The sequence below is a fragment of the Gymnoscopelus braueri genome (assembly GCF_963280865.1).
Source record: "Gymnoscopelus braueri genome assembly, chromosome: 18".
Taxonomy (NCBI): Eukaryota; Metazoa; Chordata; class Actinopteri; order Myctophiformes; family Myctophidae; genus Gymnoscopelus; species Gymnoscopelus braueri.
Genome location: NC_137618.1, coordinates 35,948,098 through 35,963,260, shown reverse-complemented (window position 1 = coordinate 35,963,260; position 15,163 = coordinate 35,948,098). Strand labels below are relative to the sequence as shown.

Below are 15,163 nucleotides of genomic sequence, written 5' to 3'. Positions count from 1 at the left end.
GACCCCCAAAATGATATGTATTTGGCCACGGACCCCCATCTCGAAATATTTTGTTCCAGGGACCCCCCAGAAGCAAAGATTTGAGTTACAAATGTTCGCTTTAAAAAAATATATATATTCAAAGATCTGCACACATTTTCTCGATTTTTCTAAAATAGCAGATCTACAAGCTCGTAGCGCGGCACTCGGTGCCGCGCTACGAGCTTGTAGATCTGCTATTTTTGAATAGCCACCTCTTCAGGAAACACTACCCTTCCTCTCTGCCTGACCTACTTGTTGTTAACTAGTTATACGAACGCTTGTTTTCTATTGTTGTATTGTTTATTGGATCTTGTTTAGTCGATACACTTATTTGTTTTAGCTCATGCTCATTTGATTTAGCTATTTTGTCTCATCTGTTTAAGGAAATAGGTAGCTGATATATTGCACTTTTACCTTAGCGCTAGGTATACTCTTGGTTGCTTGTTTTTGCAGAAAATGCACTAAAGACTTCTGGTGATTAGTAGTTTTCGTTCCCTACCTATGTTGAATACACTTATTGTAAGTCGCTTTGGATAAAAGCGTCTGCTAAATGACTGTAATGTAATGTAATGTAGCCAAAGTGTAAAATAATGCTTTTTTAGCTCAAATCAAAAAGTCACACCGATGCGTTTCAGGTCTTAATGGGTATACAACTTCTGCACTTTATGAACAATGTCACCGAACCATATTAACAACACTGTTTCTTTACAGATTTGGTGACACCAGGCAAAGATAAAACACAGAAAGAGAAAGAAAACAAAGGCCTTTTCAGCATGTTCAGAAGAAGCAAGAAAACATCCGAGCAGGTAAGACGATGGTCAATAACACATTAGTTCCTCATTTTTAACTACGCTACGAGAATACGTAACGACTCAGCTGATTTATATGTACATAGGGAGGGTTGATTTCTTTGGACTGCCATTGGTTGAAGCGCAATTTTTTTTCTTTTCTCTGTAAAATGCGGCCTCTTATCATGAACCTGACTTGGATGTTTGTTCTTTGAAAGGGAATGACAGCCAGCGCTCCGGCTTCCCCAGTACTAGTGAGCAAGCCTCGACCTCTCAGCATGGCCTTGCCCAGCACAAACTCCTCTCCGTTCATCTCCTCCGCCGCCGTGCCGATCGACACGCCAAAGAAGAGACGTGCGCCCCAGCCCCCTGTGCTCGTGTCCCAGAGCTGCCCCTCAGACCTCAGCCCTCGCCAGAGACTCAACTCTGAAGCCACCGAGGCCCAATCCGATAGTGACCAGGTAAGAAGCAGTGGTGGAAAAAAGTACTCAAATGTTTTACTCAAGTAAAAGTATCAATATTGCAATGTAGAAGTACTCTGTTACTAAAGTAAAAGTCCGGACTTGAGTAAAAGTACAAAAGCATTGGTGTCAAAATGTACTTAAAGTACCAAAAGTAAAAGTATTAAACTGTTTGAAAATAGCCTAGGTATAAAATATGGCTAAAGTGGTTAATGTCTGTTTTATAATGTAATAATTGATATCTGAAAACTAACTAGTAACTAAAGCTTTCAAATAATTGTAGTGGAGCAAAAGTACAATATTTGCCTCTGAGATGTAGTGGAGTAGAAGTAAAAGTATAGAAAGTATTGGAAATACTCCAGTAAAGTAAAGTAAGTATATACAGTACTTGAGTAAATGTACTTAGTTACTGTACACCACTGCAGGTAAGTGACTATTGACAAGGGCGTCACTCTTGACTGCTTGAGAGCTTCAACTCTCTTTACTTGCATGGATAGTACATTTTTTTAGAATGATTGGTGTATCGATTGCTTTAGTCAACTCACCCATGGTCTGTGTCCTCTGTAATGTAGAAGTCTGGTATAAGTCGAGGATCCTCGGCTGAATCTTCTCTGAAGAGAACCAAGCGCAAGGCTCCTCCACCCCCTGTTGTTGTCCAAGATAATCCTCTAAATGGGAGTTCACAAGGTTTGTTGTTGTTACAAATGTTTCTCTATGTTTATCAGCGGAGTGTTGACTGATTGTGTTTGATTTTGTTTATTTCAAAGGTAGTTTATGAATTCATAAAGAAAGGGAATTTGTTTTTATATGTGAGATATTTGGGCATTTGTACTTTGCCCTGAAAGTCAACAAATCAAAGCCATAGAAAGCCCATGTTTTTTTATTCAGACTTCAGACAAGTGCAGTTCTGTACTTTTCTTTCCATTTGACTCTTTCGCCTCCTAGTGGTCATTCTGAGACAGTGACTCAAAAAAAAAAAACAGAAACTGTTGAGATCATTTGTAAAACTGCAGCAGTCAAAGACTGGGGGATGATTTTATTAAGTTGGCATTCTGTTTAAAATTGCAGATGCTGAGTCATCATTGGAAGGCGAGTGAGAATCAGTAGGGTGCTGTTTCAGCTGCTTCCTTCTTCCATCTTATGCCTGCTTCTGTGCGTCTGTTTCACCTCTTCAGTCCTCAAACATTTGAACTCCTTTTTTCCTCCTTCACCTGCACTCTGACCTCTGTATCTGCATGATACCGACCTTGTTGCCATGGACTTTATCATTTTTCATTTTCACTCTTTACTCATCCAATACACAGACTCTCATAATTTGCAGTTCATGCTCATAAACTCGTTTTTGCAATGACATCAGATTTATGTTTTACAACTGATATTAAAGATATCAGCGGAAAGGACCAAAGGCCCAAAGTTATCCTTGATACATTCCAAATGTCTTTATACTGAGGATTATTTAACTATTTATTTGTTTGTCTTTTGGCTTCTTTGTTCACTCATTCTTTAAATGTGTTTTTCTGTACTTTTCTATCTTTGCTTATTTTCTCTAATTTAACAAGAAATTATGTAAAGCTGTGCTCTACATAATTTGTATGACATTGTAGGTGCCTTACTGTTTCATGAATCTTTTCTATGTGTTTCATAAATACCAGACATGATACAGATATCTGAAACGAATTAGCTGTTGGTTCTGTGTTGAGTAGTGGAAAGTTCAATTCAGATGATGTTGTTTAAGTTTCATAACAATATATACATTGATAATATTGATACAGTCATTTTGTACACCTACATTGTCTACACTCTTTCAAACAAGCATTTTGATTGCAACTATCCACCAGTACTCCCAGTAGGTAAAAATAAATCCTGCTAAGATCTGTGTACAATACATAAACAGTATGAAGTAATACTATTTAGCCTAAATCTGATAAATACACTCAGACACTTTCATTCTATCTTGGAATTTATGTTCAGGATGGAAATGATATAGATGGGAACTGGGTTGTCCATCATCCATGTAGCTGACCCAAAAGATTATTCAGTTTTCATTTTCATGGACTGACTCTGCATCATGTTTCATGTTTTGACCTTGCATCATACAGAGCATCACATTTATTAGCTATTCTTTCTTTATGAAAGATACCTCAACAGCTGTGTGTCTCCCAGATTTTGTAAATAAAAAGTGTCATCATAGATACTCTACTACGCTCTGCATGTAGCATATACAGTACACATGATCATGTATTGCCTTATTGCTCTTGGGACACATCACTTGCTCAGCGCTAATACAAGTCACAACCTGAGCACAGTGAAAAGCTCCTGCTTTTGCTTAAGCAGATTTGAATATTCTGTCTGATCTCCGTGGCTCTCTGATTGCACTTGAAGTGCTGAGTTAGGAAGTAGGCGAGGGGATTTGGCATGCGGAAGATATCTTCATCAAGTGGAACTTCATGCTCTTCAGAAGAGTAATATATGTTGTTTGCTAATGGGTAATGAAATTAATTTTTAATCAGAAATAACTTAAAACGTTTGCCCTAGTTATCTGGGTAGGTACACCAAAAAAAATCTTCTTTTGAATAAATTATTGTACATATTGCTTTTTGGAAGGTTCTGCCAACAGAATTTCTCTTTCAATTAATATTAGCTATTTTACTTTCATAGGATATAATTTATGTAATTGTTTAATTGTTTGGCTTCAGCTGGACCTGCTCAACATAAATATATTTTTGTCACAGAGAGCCCTGCTAATAACACACTGGAGGAGATTATGGAGCAAGAAGAGAGCGCTGCCTCCATCGTCTCTGGAACCGTGAGCGATGTCCAGGGAGACGACAGCAGTCTCAACCTGTCAGCAGACGTTTCCTTGGACCAAGGTTATTGTGGTTTTGGATGTCATTCGTTTTTATTTCCATTGCGTTTTGAGTTTTTGTCTTTAGGACGATTCTACAAAATGTCTTCTAAATCCTAACCGTTTTTTGAAAAAACTTATGTTACTATGTCAGAGGTTCTCAAACTTTTTCATGTCAAGGACCCCAAAATGATATGTATTTGGCCATGGACCCCCATCTCAAAATATGTTGTTCCAGGGACCCCCCAGAAGCAAAGATTTGAGTTAAAAATGTTCGCTTGAAAAAATATATATTCAAAGATTTGCACACATTTTCTCAAAAATAGCAGATCTACAAGCTCGTAGCGCGGCACTCGGTGCCGCGCTATGAACTTGTATATCTGCTATTTTTGAAAAGCCAAAGTGTAAAATAATGCTTTTTACCTCAAATCGAAAAATGACACAGATGCGTTCCAGGTCTTAATGGGTTCATTCCAGGTTTAGTTTTGATTCGTTTTAAAAGTGGGTTTTCTAGTTTTGTTTTTAATTTTATTTCAGTTAACCGGTAACTAAAATATTTTGTCAATTGTAGTTTTCGTTATTTTGTTAGTTTTCGTCTAACTGTCATAACTCTCACCAACCCCAGATGCTGAGAAGCTGAGCTTGCCACCCGTCGAGGTCACCCGGGAAGATCCTTCGAGTGATTTGTCCTCAGATGGCAAGTACGAACTCAAGTATGGGCTTCCTCAGAATAAGGCATGCTTCTCGCTCTGGTATCTGGAAGGCTTTTAATGCTCTCTGTATTTGACAGGCCAATGGAGAGCACGGCAAATGATTTTGTTGCGCACAACAATCCGAGGCTAAGTGCTGACATGGATTTATCTGAACCGGCAGATAGCGGTGGGTTGACACTAGGATTACATTTTTGTCAGCAATTTCCTGTTAAAAGTCTGTTTCTGTACTTTTATTTGTTTGGCACACTATTTCTCTGTAGGTGTTTTGTTAAAAACGGGCATCCTATCATATATGGTTTTGTTCTCTACAATAGAGAGTGGTCCATGCCAAGTTGAAGAAGTAATTCAGCAGCCTGCGTGTGAGGAGTGCCCGACCGAAATGGTCGAAGGTGAATGCAGTGCTGTACGCCGTGGCTCCCCCAGCCTACCGGCCGAACCTGCGACTCAGGGCGCAGAGACACGAGCCTCTGTTCAGGCAAACACTGAAACCCCCGGGGAAGAGACTGACAGGTTTGAAAGCCCAGTGGCCAATGGCACACCACGTCCCCACGGAGAAGATGCTCAGGTGCAAACAGATCTCACTCCGCTCCCCGAGCCGCCACGACAGGACGTGGACAAAGTTCTCCCCTCGGCTCAGCCGGCCGCCACTGCGTCAATGGGGCAGAAGAAAGATATGGCCACTTTCACGGAGGACCTGAACCCTCCTGACCTCAACCCTGCCTTATCTCACACCCCAGACACCTCGGCATGCCAAGCGTCAACACCGAGTCCCCTCGCCGCGACAAAGGCACCTTCTATTTATGCCCCGGACGCTGAGCCAAAACCTAAGCCTTCCAATGAGCTGACAAGGGACTACATTCCCAAGGTGGGGATGACAACATATACCATTGTGCCTCAGAAATCTCTGGAGAAACTCAGATATTACGAAGTTGAGCTGACTCTAGAGTCACCACCACCACCTGCGGCAGCTCCAGAAAAGGAGCTGGATATTGTTTCTCTTCACCTGGAGGACGGCGCGGCGCAGCAGGAACAGCCAGAAGTCCCAATGCAACAAGCACCCAGGGAAGACTCACTGATGTCTGATACTACTACTATTTCTACTACTACTAGCCAGAGCACTGTTAACGGAAGTATGACTGAACCCATTCATTCCCCATTGACACCGACAGGTTTACCTGCCACAGATGACAAGGTCTCATCCCCGACTAATGGGGGAAACCAAGCAGGTTTGACGACAGAGGGCAAGGAAATGAAAATTCCACCCGCAACTAAACCTAAGCCTGGTTCTTTCCGCTTGGCACAGCACAAAAGAACACCTGGGTATTATGTAACCTCGGCGGCAGAGAAGCGCCTCAGTGCCACTCCCGGGGCTGACCAGAGGGAGGCTCCAGGCAGCCTAGAGAGAGAAAACCTGCCTCCTCCTCCTCCACCACCTCCTGTGCAATTCCCAGAGGAGCCAGTAGGGGGCACTCGTGTTGAACTGAGCCCCAAAGAGGATGACAAGATGAATGTGCCCACGATGCGACTGGCCAGGCAAAGTAGTTTGCCTTCCAAAGAGCCAACCTTAGGGTTAAGCCTGGAAAAATTAAGGAGTTTTGCAGCCCCTAGGCCCTATTCTCCCTCGACGCCCTCCCGCTTTGCACAGGCGGTGTCCTCAGCTGTCAAAAGGACCAATTCCTTATCCTATGGGCCGAGGTCTCCTCAGTCGCCAGTGTCGCCGACCTTCTCTCCAATGGCAGGCCGCTTTTCAATGAAAGAGTCAAAAGGATCTAAGGTGAGTTGTTGTGTTACATCTCATGTTTATATAGAAAAGATGGCTGCAAACAATGGAACTCCCACTCCCACTACTGGTTTTATATTTATATATTTAGTTTGTAATTACTTGTTAACTAATAGATGATTTAAAAAAAAGGGAAATAATGCATAAGAGTAACCTTTCTATTTCCACAAAGTGGACGAGCACATTACCAACCAAATATTATTTGTGCAGATCTGTGCTTTACGACATCAAACATACTGAAACCAGATATCTGAATAACATACAAGTTAAGAGGGAAGTAATGGCGGGAAGGAGACTAGGAGAGAAGATGATTTTGGCTAATTACATCCCCTTGTTGACCCGGGTTTCAGAAAAGTGGCAGAACCATTCTGTATGCTCGAGTATGATAACAACATAACTAGTAGGCCTACAGGTGGTATTACTGCCGTTATCAAGTGCTAATCACTGTATATCTGCTGGGGTACGATATAAAAGTTACAGATTTCAGCTTTAAGGTGCGGTCACACCGAACTTTAATTCTGCCTACGAGGGCGGATTCTGCCAATGCTTTTCAATGGGAACGGAGCTTTTTTTTGTTTGTTTTTTGCGGAAATCCACGAATGGCAACAAACCACTCCATTCCCATTGAAAACCATTGGCAGAATCCGCCCTCATAGACAGAATCAAAGTTTGGTGTTACTGCACCCTTAAGAGCCTAGATATACAACCGCGTTGAATCCTAACCTTTTCAACTTGCATCTCGAGAAACTCAAGTTGTATTTCACTTTGAGAAAGATACACAGTTCTCTCTCTCTCTCTCTCTCTCTCTCTCTCTCTCTCTCTCTCTCTCTCTCTCTCTCTCTCTCTCTCTCTCTCTCTATGAAACAAACTCCACAATAAGCTTTTGTTCAGGGAATGAGTATGAGGTTGACCAAAAGGCCTGCCAAACAATTGTGCCAGCAGATGATCCCACCTCTTAAACACCTTGACCCCGTGATGACACTATGCTCCGTGCGAGCCACATGCAGCCATGTTTGTGGTGCTATACGACGCACCTCCTCTGAGCTCTAGGGACCCTGCGTGTCTCTCAGCAAATCAAACCTGCACGCCGTATGCTGTGCATGCTACCCTGTGCGCCACGCTCACTCGTGAAGGGATTCTTTACACTGGCAGTCTGGCATGTAATCGGTGGTGGAAAAAGTACTAAAATGTAAAAGTAAAAGTATCAATACTGCAATGTAGAAGTGCTCCGTTACAAGTAAAAGTCCGGAATTCAAAAAATAACTTGAGTACAAGTACAAAAGTATTGGTATCAAAATGTACTTAAAGTACCAAAAGTACTCTGCATGTCCCATTTCAAGTTTTCAAATGTATTACAATCGTTTGAAAATAGCAGATCTACAAGCTCACAATGCGTCGCGATGCGACGCATTGTGAGCTTGTAGATCGGCTATTTTCAATGGCCGAAATGTATATAGAGCTAAAGTGGTTAATGTATGTTTTGTAATAATAATCAAAATCTACAAAATAACTAGTACAAGTAAAAGTACAACTTTTGCCTCTGAGATGTAGTGGAGTAGAATTAAAAGTATTGGAAATTGGAAATACTCAAGTAAAGTACAAATTCCTCAAAATTGTACTTAAGTACAGTACTTAAGTAAATGTACTTAGTTACTTTCCACCACTGCATGTAATGTCGTTGTACAGGTGTCTAAAATACCCCATATGCAGGTACAGCAATGTGTCTTCTTTCCTCTTGCCTCTACGTTGACTGGCACACAGTAAAATCCTCAGTGTTATAATTTATCTATTAGTAACTCAAGAGAGTGTACAAATTTAACCGAATTAAATCAACACTGAGGATTTGACGGGAGTCTTTAGTGATTGCATTGCATTGTGTCTCCTCTCTGCCAAACACAGGAGAGCGACAATGGGGAGGAGGACGAGGAGGACAAAGCCTCCACACTACAGGGAGGGGCGGAAGAGCCATCCGCTCCTGGAGGAATTGTTCAGCCAGCAGGGGACACACCTTAACCATTAACTTAACTGAACGCAGATCAGCTCAACCGTCTACTGTAAGGAAAATACAGTGTTTTTAAAATAAAGTTTATGTTGTGTTAGTGACACAACAGCTATTTTTGAAAAATCTTAAACATTTGTGCAAAACTTCGAATACATGTAGTTTTTTAAACAACACTTTTAACTCAAATCTTTGCCCCTGGAACAACATATTTTGAGATGGGCGTCCGCGGCCAAATTCATATCATTTTGGGGGTCCTTGACATGAAAAAGTTTGAAAACCACTGAAAACCGTTAGGATTTAGAAGACACTTTGCAGAATCGGAACCTCAGGCCTCAATGTTATTAAATCTAATTTCCTTTTCCCCTCTCTCTAGGAGGAGCCTGTCGTGCCTTCCATGGGTTTGCCCAAGACCGTGACACATGACTAGAAACCATTTTTCTGTTTTACCTCCTTGGGTTATGGTCTCAGTCAGAATGTACATACAAAAAACAAGAGGCTGTGCTTTGATAATAATTAATTGCTGTATTTCTCATACCACGATGTTATAAAATAATATTATTCTTGTCTTGTTTTTAATTCTGTTTTGTTTTGTGATGATGACCATCGTGCATTAAATGCATAGTTGTTATGAATGGACAAGTCGTATTAAGTCAACAGTATAATAAATTATTAGATTCGATTATTGTATTTTCTTGATTATTCAGAAAGTCCACTATATCTCAGCGGTTCCTTAACCTTTTTTCGGGATCAGGGCACACTTGAAAATCTCAAAAAAGCGCTTCGCATGCCCACACGTCTGACCCCTTAACAGATGGGTGGACCGTGTGCATTTTCAGAGCATGTTTATTTTTATTGTTTTTTAAATCAATCGATTGTGTTCCGCCGCGGATCAATGGAACTAACGTTGTGTACTCTTAAGTTCCTATTTATTGGTATCACAATGAAAACTAATTCTAGAAAGTTTTAAAGAAAAAAATACTGACTTTTCTTTTACATTACATTTTAATGTTAATATGTTATGTTATCAATAAAGTCTTAGTGTTTTGCCAATTATTTGGGGGCCCACTTGCAATATGCTCAAGGCCCACCAGAGGGCCCTGGCCCACACGGTTGGGAATCGCTGCACTATCTAATTGATTCTGGGCATCACGGTCAATCAGTGGTACTTAACTGTTGCTCCTTACATCACTTCAAATCTGCATATCACACACCAAGCCATGTGCAGGCTAGGCCTGTTTTCCTGTCAAACAGTGCTGTCAAGAATAAAGTTTGTTGTCATTAAAGTTGCCTTAAATGAAAGTCACAGTATACTCTGCATTCTTGCTACATGTAATAGCCCACATATATACATATTGTAAATTGATTTAAAGCTGCATTCCGGATCTCATTTTAAGAGTAAAACATTATATTAACCAATCTGTGTGGTATAGAGTAACTAGCACACCTGCAGTTTGTTGCAGGTGTTTTTTCATTGAGTAATTTAGACCTAAGTGTCGGGTTAGGACACCTGCTGGTTGACAAGTAGTAGGGTAAACCTAGTTTAGTAGTAAGTATGACCCCCTCTTGAGAACATCTATTTTCTTTATACTATTAGAATATCAATATAATATGTACAGAAGAAATATGCTTAAGTAAATTTAGGGTAATTAAAACACTGTGTAATTAAAACACTCTGAGAGTGTACAAATGGGTCCATTTGGTTCCTTTTGTACGCTCTCAGAGTTATGGGGGTCCTTGAAATTAAAAGGTTTGAGAACCACTGCAGTAGAGCAGAGGTTTCATCATATCCCACGCGGGAGAGACACGGGTTCGAATCCCAGGTGTGAGACACTGACATGAAACATGCCGATTGGATCTTCTGAAGAACATCTCCAGGTGAAACATGATGGCTATACAGTACGAGTACGTGACGGTGACGCAAAGCTGCTGCAGGCTGTAGACGCTTGTCCTGTTGCACGTGCAGACAAGAGGAGTGTCATTCTGTTTAAGCCTAATTTATGTCGCGCGACGGGTTGTGAACTTGTGACCATAGCCATGGATCACACGACGCTCCTCCGTCACGAGCGTCATGGCTGAACTTCAACTTGATTTTTGCACTTTCTTCATTTACGCCCCGTACACTTACATAAACGTTCATATTTCAAATATAAAGTGCTTACCCCATGGCCACGGATGTTACAATTCACTTCGGGTGGGTATAAGTACCCGTATATCTTCCGTATTATTCAATAAAAAGCATTTTAATCCGATCGGTGGCCATTTTCTCTGAATTTTCTCCATATGCTTTCAATTATGTTACCCTGTCGGTTGAGAGGTGTATTGCACTCTGATAACTTGTAACTCTATGAGAAAATAGCCACCAATCGGATTAAAATGCTTTTTTATTGAACAATACAGAAGATACGGGTACTTATACCCACCCATAGTGAATTGTAACATCCGTAGCCACGGGGTAAGCCCTTTATATTTGAAATATGAACGTTTATGTAGATGTACGGGCTGTAACTGGAGAAAGTGCAAAAATCAGGTTGAAGTTTCGTCATGACTGTCGTGGTATGACAGTCATGTTTCAGGGCTAAGGTCGGCTATTCTCGGCACGCGACACCGTCGCACGACGAAGTAAGACTCGGGTTTATGCTTTCCAGCCGCTGCAGCAGCAGCGATATGTATGAAGAGAAGAGCAGCACTGAAGGCACTCTTTCTGCAGGCAGAAGGTAAGAGACACACAGACAGTCAAATGAATGAAAGTTGTGTTTGATTCTCTTTTCGAACTTGTACATTTGGTTAATATATAAGCTTCAGCAGTGGTGGAAAATGTACTCCATTTATTTTTACTTAAGTAAAAAGTATCAATACTGCAATGTAGAAATACTCTGTTACAAGCAAAAGTCCGGAATACAAAATGTACTTGAGTAAAAGTACAAAAGTATTGGTATCAAAATATACTTTAAGTACAAAGGTAAAAATAATCATTATGCAGAATGTCCCAATTCACAAGTTTAAAAAAATATATTTTGAAAATAGCAGATCTACAAGCTCACAATGCCTTGCATCATGATGCATTGTGAGCTTGCAGATCGGCTATTTTTCAAATTGCTGAAATGTATAGGGCTGAAGTGGTTACTGTTGGTTTGGAATAATAATCAAAAGTAAGCAGGAACTAAAGTTTTCAAATAATTGTGGAGTAAAAGTACAATATTTGCCTCTGAGATGTAGTGGGGTAGAAGTAATTAAAAGTACAGAAAATGTGGAGATACTCCAGTAAAGTAAAAATAACTCAAAACTACTTAAAGTAATACTAGGTAACGTTTTCAACAAAACTAAAGTTAAATTGTATATCTTTTGTGAGTGGCAAAAGTTTCACAACACCCACTCCATGAATTTCACCCCCGGAAGCCTTTTATTTATATATTTTCTATTGAATGTGGACTGGGGGGACTTTCCCGGGGAAATGACGTTCCTGGCCAACGTCATGACGTCGTGGCCGACGTCCCCAGGAACTACCGCAACGGTTTCCTGTTTGGCCAGGAACTATCGCGGTAATAACTAAAAGGAACCTCACGCTGATGTTAAGAGAATGTAGGATTAGAAGATCGAAAAAGAACAGAAAAAGAAAGCACAGCTCATGGTAACTAATGCTCCACTGGCTAAGAGAAACGATCCGTAGATAGTATAAAACAATTAAAAGATCGCTTTTTGAAACGCTTCCGGCTTCCGGTGAAAACGAATGGAATTCTGGGTAATCGAGGATTACGGAAATTGTATGCAGTGACGGTAGTGACCAGCAGAGGTTGCTAAAAATCGTTATTTGGAATTCTGCATTGTACAACTTTAAGTACAGTACTTGAGTAAATGTACTTAGTTACTTTACACCACTGACTGTCTGGAAATTAAAGCACTTTTTTGTGAGGTATATGCATGTTATTTTAAGATAATTATACATTGCATTGCAATGTAAAGCCATTTGGATATGTTAAGCCTATTGTTTGACCTACAGACTGTCCTGATTTAATAACCTGTAAATATGGCATCATCATATCATTTCAACTTTTAAAGCAGTGTTTGTCCTTTACAACCTTATGAAGAAAACGTAGTTACTAGGCTATATAACTATTGGCACAATTTGTCAGATCTTGCATAAAGTCTCTACTCCATGTCACTTATTATCAAACAACAAATTAAGGATAGATCTCAACCAAACAATGTGTCGCATCACGATGCGTTCTAGATTTGTTCTGTTTGACAAGCGACACCGTCGTAGCCTACTAAATAAATATAAATACGGCTATATCGTGGGCAGTGGTGGGAAAACTTCTCTTTTTTTTATAGTTTACTTGAGTAAAAGTACAAAAGTATTGGTGTCAAAATGTACTCAAAGTTCAAAAGTAAAAGTACTCATTATGCATAATGTCCCATTTCAAGTTTTCAAATGTACACAAATCTTTTTAAAATAGTAGATCTACAAGCTTAATACAATATTTGCCTCTGAGGTAGTGGAGTAGAAGTCAAAGTATTGGAAATGGGAAATACTAGAGTACAAATACTTCAAAATTGTACGGTACTTGAGTACATGTACTTAGTTACTTTACTTTGCACCACTGGTAGTGGGTTTGAAATTCCCCTGTCTCCAATCAAGGAGCATTCAGGTTCATGTTGACACTTGCATGATGCTCACATGCAGCCTCTCATCTGTAGAATAGGCTCTATGCACAGCACCCATATTTTCTCTTCCTTAATAGGTGTTACCAATGATACTAATGAAGGCTATGTTCCATTTAGTGTAGCACAGTGGTTCTCAGATTTCTCAATTTCCAAGACCCCCATAACTCTGAGAGTGTACAAATGTGTTACAGGTCCATTTGTTACATTTGTACACTCTCAGAGTTACACACCCGCAAGGGGCCATTTGGAAACCCCTTAAGGAACCATGAGGGTCCCTGGACCCAAATTTTAGACCCACTGGTGTAGCAGAGTGTTTCCAGTGAGTCAGCATCTATACAGTCTATGGTCAGCATGCACAATATCAACACTCTGACTCTATTTGGACAGAATGGAACAGAGCCTTCATTAGTATCATTGGTAACACCTGTGAATGTCTACGCACAATATGGCTGCTGTGCATAGAGCCTATCCATAGGATAATTTGACTGAACTCTTGACAAAATATCCAGACCAGCAACTGCTAGCCATTTTTAGAGTAAACTGACAATGAATATCCTACTCATTCAGTACACAGTGGCTTTAGCTATTAGACATAACCTACACAATTGCAGAGGAGGAAAGTAACTAAGTACATCCTCCTCGTATCAACTAAGTACTCCTACTGTAGGCTACAGTAGGAGTACTTGTAGGCCTACTGTACTTAAGTACAATTTTGAGGTAGGCTATTTGTACTTTACTGTAGTATTTCCAATTTTCTATACTTTACTTCTACTCCACTACAGCTCAGAGACAAATATTGTACTTTCACTCCACTACACTTATTTGAAAATGTTAGTTAAGTTTTATTCAAAAATGCTCATGTGAGCTTGTAAATCTGCTATACCAGTCATCAAAAAAGTAAAGTAATGGATGATATAGGCTATCAGTCAGACCGATATATATCGGTCAATGTGCTCCTTGTTTCTTATACGCAATTATGTTTCTACGTGACAGTCTAAGAATAACCGTTTCTAGCTGGTCCATAAGTGAGCCCCACTTGAATGTTGCTTAAAATAGGACTAAGAGTGTGGGCTGTAAGGACAACATAGCGATTGAGAGGATGCTTGCCCAATAAATAAATACAAACTAAAAACGAATGGAACCTTTGCTGCTTTCATGTTTGCTGTTTGTTAGTTTCAACACATAGTAATGTGTGCAAAATCACACAGTCAAGTTTATGGCAGCAATATTTCTACAAATTCAGATTATTTTATATATATTTTTAACAACAGAACCTTGTAGTAAACTTGACCTGAGTTGGCGCTCTGTACTTGGTCTGCTCTTTTAAACCTCTACACACCAAATATCTTATATCTTATGTTACCAACATTGACTCAAATAGTCAGGTACGTTTGGTAACATTCATTATGACTGTGGAGGAAAGGTGTAAAACAGACTGTAAAATGATTTGTGTTTATATTCGATATGCAGTGGTAAAGTAAGTACATGTACTCAAGTACTGTACTTAAGTAAAATTTTGAGGTATTCTTACTTAACTGGAGTATTTCCAATTTTCATTACTTTTACTTTACTCCAAATATTGTACTTTTACTCCACTACAAATATTTAAAAACTTTAGTTACTTTGCAATTATTATTTTATAGAACATACATTAACCACTTTAGCCCTATTTTATACATAGGCTATTTGAAAATAGCCGATCTACAAGCTCACAACGCGTCGCATCGCGACGCGTTGTGAGCTTGTAGATCTGCTATTTTCAAACATTTTAGTACTTTTACTTTTGGTACTTTAAGTACATTTTGATACCTGTACTTTTACTCAAGTAAACGTTGAATTCCATTCTTTTACTTGTAACAGAGTATTTCTATATTGCTGTATTGATACGTTT

General features: G+C 39.8%; 2 protein-coding genes across 5 annotated transcripts in view; both read left to right on the top strand.

Annotated features, from left to right (window-relative positions):
- The window catches only part of cobll1b (cordon-bleu WH2 repeat protein-like 1b), a 32,311-nt gene extending 22,418 nt beyond the window's left edge, over window positions 1-9,893 (top strand). For 2 of the 3 annotated variants that reach the window (XM_080413052.1, XM_080413051.1), the window contains 10 exons: window positions 733-827; window positions 1,028-1,270; window positions 1,843-1,957; window positions 2,339-2,363; window positions 4,007-4,140; window positions 4,741-4,828; window positions 4,906-4,994; window positions 5,143-6,602; window positions 8,508-8,662; window positions 8,984-9,893. In XM_080413052.1, coding sequence (XP_080269178.1) covers window positions 733-827; window positions 1,028-1,270; window positions 1,843-1,957; window positions 2,339-2,363; window positions 4,007-4,140; window positions 4,741-4,828; window positions 4,906-4,994; window positions 5,143-6,602; window positions 8,508-8,621 — 2,363 coding nt within the window. In that variant the 3' untranslated portion in view covers window positions 8,622-8,662; window positions 8,984-9,893. Of the gene's footprint in view, window positions 1-732; window positions 828-1,027; window positions 1,271-1,842; window positions 1,958-2,338; window positions 2,364-4,002; window positions 4,141-4,740; window positions 4,829-4,905; window positions 4,995-5,142; window positions 6,603-8,507; window positions 8,663-8,983 lie in introns of all 3 variants that reach the window. The other variant, XM_080413050.1, reaches the window with a different exon arrangement.
- Window positions 9,894-11,254: 1,361 nt separating this feature from the next.
- grb14 (growth factor receptor-bound protein 14) overlaps window positions 11,255-15,163 on the top strand; it is a 44,504-nt gene continuing 40,595 nt past the window's right edge. Inside the window, exon 1 of one of the 2 annotated variants that reach the window (XM_080413056.1) lies at window positions 11,255-11,324. The gene's annotated coding sequence lies outside the window, so the exon portion shown is untranslated. The remainder of the gene's footprint in view (window positions 11,325-15,163) is intronic. The other variant, XM_080413057.1, reaches the window with a different exon arrangement.